The 5,151-nt window shown below is 37.6% G+C and overlaps 1 protein-coding gene across 1 annotated transcript in view; it reads left to right on the top strand.

Annotated features, from left to right (window-relative positions):
- The first annotated feature begins 1,144 nt into the window (after window positions 1–1,144).
- Window positions 1,145–5,151, top strand: part of LOC118321573 (prohibitin-2-like) — a 6,933-nt gene continuing 2,926 nt past the window's right edge. Inside the window, exon 1 of the mRNA XM_035652940.1 lies at window positions 1,145–1,296. Within this exon, the coding sequence (XP_035508833.1) occupies window positions 1,276–1,296 (21 nt within the window). The 5' untranslated portion in view covers window positions 1,145–1,275. The remainder of the gene's footprint in view (window positions 1,297–5,151) is intronic.

Genomic DNA, 5,151 nt, shown 5'->3' with positions numbered 1-5,151 from the left:
AACGTACAGTCGCAAATTGTGAGCAGCGTTTCTTTATCACCATTTTCCTGACTGTACTGAACAATTTTGAAGCAAAACCAACAATTCCCTGGGATGGAGTTCTTTCAAATACAGGCAAAATTTTTAAATGACAAAAACAAAACAAATGCGCCGGAGAGTTGGAAATGAAAATTCAAAGTAGCCGACTGTTCCACGTTAGGGTTTTGTGGGTTTTATGGGTCAAAGAGCTTTTTATAAGCCTCGTTGAGGACTTTAAAATAAGCTTGCCAATTTCTTTGCCAATTCTATCTTCCCTACCGGACGCGCCACTCCTCAGTGTCCGATTGTTGAGATTTTTGTAGGGACTCTCAAGGGATTGGGCAATATAGTCTACAATTTCGTTTTATCACACGGGCATAACACGATATAAACTTCATGTCCTTTCATAAAGAGTGCACCTATTCGTGTAGGTGGCCTCAAATTTTTTACGCATTGTGCACGATGCTTAATGAAGACATAAGTACTACACCCAAGGTTGGTGTCGATCTAGACATAGAATGTGGAGAAATGTGCACTTCCTTCTTTTTACGAAAATCTACGGATTTCGCCCTACCATGTTTCATCAACGCGCTTCATGTTAAAAGCATAGCTCCAAATACTTTAAATTCCCAGATGCTACGTGAAAAGTTCTGCGTTCGCACACCGGACAGCAGCGCACTAGACTGGGGAACCACAAACCAACCTCTTAGATTTGTGACCTTTTCTGCTTACGGCAAACAAGAACTATAGGCGAACAATAGGGACCTTCCAGTGTTGGTCACTGGCTCGGTCCCTAATAATAAACATTCAAAATACAATAGGGACCTTCCAGTATTTGATACTGGCTCGGTCCCTAACTTTTCAATTATAATAATTATAATTAAATCAATAATTTTACATTATGTAAGGTATTTATATGAAACACAATGGGGGAAAAAAAGGAAAATTCTTGAGTCATTGAGTTATAAGTTATATCCATAAATGTGCTCACATACCAACTATAGCTCAAAACATTGCTAAATTTGGCTAAATAATAAAAGCCAGAAGTGGTACTGAATAAAGAGCAGTCTGGGACCGGAAACACTCTTGTTGCTAAGCTGGGGCAAATGATCTGGCTCACTAAAATGAGCAGGAAATCCCATCACTATATTGTACTGAAAAAAGATGGGGCCATGCTGTCGGACTACATTTCCCAGTAGACTTTACGGTCCACGAGGAGGAGGATAGTCTCGACCTTGGAGTTTGACGTAGAGCAGCATGGCGAGCAAGGAGCCGAATGTAAGTGTTTTAAACGCTAAATCGTTGAAATGAAGGAGTGTTGTTACGGTGTTGTAAGTGTGGGCACTGTAACATGTTTATCTAACGTTACCACTAAAGTAACCAATGGTCCGCTAATGAATGACGCAGCTGTATTAAAAGCTCTGCTTAGTTACCATGTCGCATTATAGAACTGTTCTGCTAGCTCGTGCATCGCTAAACTTCACAACCGGCCGTCGTTATTGGCAAGGACGCCTTGTGTGACCTGACTTGGCTGTTAATGGCTATTAGCTAACTAATATCTACACTGATATGAAGGCCCGGTTCTAGTGCCCACCCAGCAGCCAGGTCTGTGTTATGAATGGGACAGCACTTTGTGAACTCATGTTACCTGGATAGTGGCACCCTTTGCACAGCATCGTGTTAGGCTGATATTTAAGGCTAGTGGTTGCCAACCTTTTTCTTTAAGGGACTCTTTTTCTGCCATTTCGTCAACTGACGATCCTTGACATAATTTTTGATATTATATTCAAAAACGTACAATGAACCTAAACCCAATAACTGCAGGAATGTTGTGTAAAACGAGTGATTTGGATGAATTTTGAGGAGATTATTTCCTGCCTAGGGAACCTCTTTATGCAATTCTGTCTGTATTATGTATTTTAAAATATTTTTAGACTTTTTTTTTGACAGATTCAATGTTTTCTTGTCCCTGATGAATCACCATTGTTTTGTTTGACAATTTACTTAACAGAAGCCATCAAATGCTGAGATATAGGCCTACTGTGTTTATTTTTGGAGGTTTCTTACAGCCCTTAAAATCATGAAGGCCTTGCGTCCCCTAGAATGAACTGGATTGTTTGTTTATTGTTTTCTATTGATTAGCAAAACAGTCCTGTTGGACTAAGTAAACATCGCCATGTCCGGTGGCGGTGTGTTAGTGCAAGGACACTGAACTTCTAAAGTTAGTATCAACTTGAAACCAAGGAGGATCCTTTTAAACAAATTAATTACATAATTACCCATAAATTGTTAAAGAAGAAGAACCATTGCAGGAAAAATTCTGATGCCAAGAAAATCGAAAAAACAGACGCCAACTGCCTCACCTGGGAGAACCGGAATGGAGGCCGACAGTCAGTGTGGAAAGCAGCTTGAGTTAGTAGCATTACTCTGCTCAATAATAAGAGAATAAATAAATAAATAAAGCATTTGATAAAATGCAACCTCCACTGGATTGCTTAAAAGTGTGGCTGAAGGACTTTAAAGACAAACTGGCCCTTTCTAGCAGGCAAGAGAGGGTGAATGAAATGTAGAACACACTCCAAAAAGAAAACAGAGAACTGAGAGAAAAAACTAAAAGGTTGAAAAATTTCAGCCGTAAATGTAATATCAGAGTATTTGGCCTCGACAAAGATGTGGAAAAGGGATGTCCTACAGAATTCATGGCATCGTTCTTTAAAGAGGAAGTCTAAGATAGAAATCTTCCATGCCAGCCTGAAGTGGACATTGCGCACAGAGTGGGCCCTCTAACGAAATCTGGTTCAAGACCGATGATCCACAGAATGCAGATATATTTTACAAATAGCAAAGAAAGACAGAGTACTGCATTTCAGGGGAATGAAAGTACCCCTCAACCAAGCTATTAAACCGACACTGTGAGCAGGTTAAAGAGAGGAGAGGAGATGCCTAACGAGTGAACTGCGAAGGACCCCCAACAGGTCAGGTGGTGAGAAATAAAAATAAAAATATACTGCATGAGGAAAATGGACTGAACAGGACTTTATAGCCTATATTTATAGAAAAATGTAGGATACTTTTTAAAGCTGGCCTTCCTCACCAGCTTGCTCAGCTTGTTGGCACCCCTAGTCCTGATGCCTCCTCCCCAGCAAACACCAGCAAAGGTTGGATAAGGAATTCAAAGAATGTATGATGGAATGGGATCATGCCAAATTAACAGCAATTTCATCTAGTTTTAGATCAGATTGGCAAATATAATGCAAATTAATGAATTTTGTAAATAAATAAACAAGAAGAAAAAGAAATTGTATTTTGATAATAGAATGGGGCGGCTGTGGCGCAGAGGTAGAGCGGGTAAAATATAACTGAGTTCAAGGAAGTTAGTGTTGCTAAAGTTGAATTAATGTTAATGACATCTAAAAATAAACCATCTGCGGTTGACGATCTTAAAGCAAATTTGCCCTATGGTCACGCATATTATTAATCAATGCTTCAGTGAAAATGTATGCCCAAAAGCATGGAAGATTTTCAAATTGGTGCCGATACCAAAAAATAAGTTGCAGTTTTCAGAATCCAATAGTCGACCTATAAGTTTATTACCAATTTTAAGGAAGATAATGGAAAGAATTGTGTATGAGCAGATCCAGTCTTATTTTGCTAATAGTAATTGAATCACTAATTTCCAACATTCATATAGAGAAAAAACATTTGACAGCCACTGCCTTGACTGAAGTAGTTGATGACTGGCTTGTGGAAATAGAAAAGAGAAAAATGTGAGTAGTTTTGCTTGATTTTTCTGCTGTTTTTTATATCCTTGATAAGTTGATGTTGAAAAAACTAAAATGTTATGGTTTTTCTGGATAAAAATCTACTTGAGAGACAGAAGCCAAATAATGTACCTTAATAGAAGTTATTATTTTAAAGAAGTGAAAAATGGAAGTTGTCTTGGGTCACTCCTATTCACAATTTTTACGAATGATCTTCCTTTAGTTTTTTAGCTCAGATCCTGAGGATATTTTTGTTAATTTATGAGAAATTCAATCGGAGCCAGTCTTTTTGATGTTTTTGTTTTGTTTATGTGCATTACAATGTGTTGTGTCAGTGTATTTTGATGAATAATGTCAGTGTGTGTATATTTGTAGTAGTATTGTCACCATATAAACTATTTGGACCCCAAGAAGAATAGTGACTGCTTTACAGAATATACACAAACAAACACATAGTGCTGGCTAATTTGGTTTTATGTGATTATAGTTAAATGGAAAATACCAACTCATTCCATTTTTGTTCATTTTTGTTTTTTGTTTAAAATTCCACTGTAATTGCTGTTTTAACATGCTTTGCATTATAGGGGTTGACCAGTATGTGTTTTTCAGGGCCCGATACAGATGCTGATTATTAGTAATCAAGGAAACCTTCAACCACTATTTGGAACTGATAGTATATGATGATATATTTATATTGCTGTAAAAAAGAAAATCTTGTGGTCAAACTTTTTAATAAAGTTGTGGTAGTACATTTATTTAAGTAGGGTACTTAAATATAATTTTGAGGTACTTGTACTTTAGTTGAGTGTTTCCATTTCCCCCTCTGTGGCACACAAGCCTTGAGTGTTGATAGGCTATAACTCAAGGTTACTTTATTTGTACTTAAAGGTAGATTTGGCTTGCAACAAACGACAAGGCATTTCTCTTGACTAGAATATAAAGGTGCCAGGCTCTCAAAATCAGGACTTATAAAGAGTGATCAATTAAAATACATAAAAACAAGTGAACACTAGAATAAATAAGTAAATGTCAGTAAAAACAATAAAAACTGTGTGCCATGTTAATACAATTTGTTTATCTGAATAATGGGAACAAAGCTATTTTTATAGTGCTTTGTTCTACATCTTGGAACTATAAACCTCAGTCCGCTTAAGGTCATGCTGTGGGCAGGACATTGAGCAAGACTACAGAGTGCTGACTACAGAGAGAGAGGGTGAGGCTGCATCAGAGCCAAAGTAGGGCATTAGAAAATTAATTGAGTTTATCGGCAATCTATCTATAAAGCAAGAAATCTCTGTCTGTGTGTCTGTGTGTGTGTGTGTGTCTGTGTGTGTGTGTGGCTCAAATATCTCTGCAGATCAGGATCAGACTG

This window comes from Morone saxatilis, unplaced genomic scaffold (assembly GCF_004916995.1).
Source record: "Morone saxatilis isolate NCDOM2014 unplaced genomic scaffold, NCSU_SB_2.0 Contig12, whole genome shotgun sequence".
NCBI classification, from domain to species: domain Eukaryota; kingdom Metazoa; phylum Chordata; class Actinopteri; family Moronidae; genus Morone; species Morone saxatilis.
This window is presented reverse-complemented; position numbering and strand designations above follow the sequence as displayed.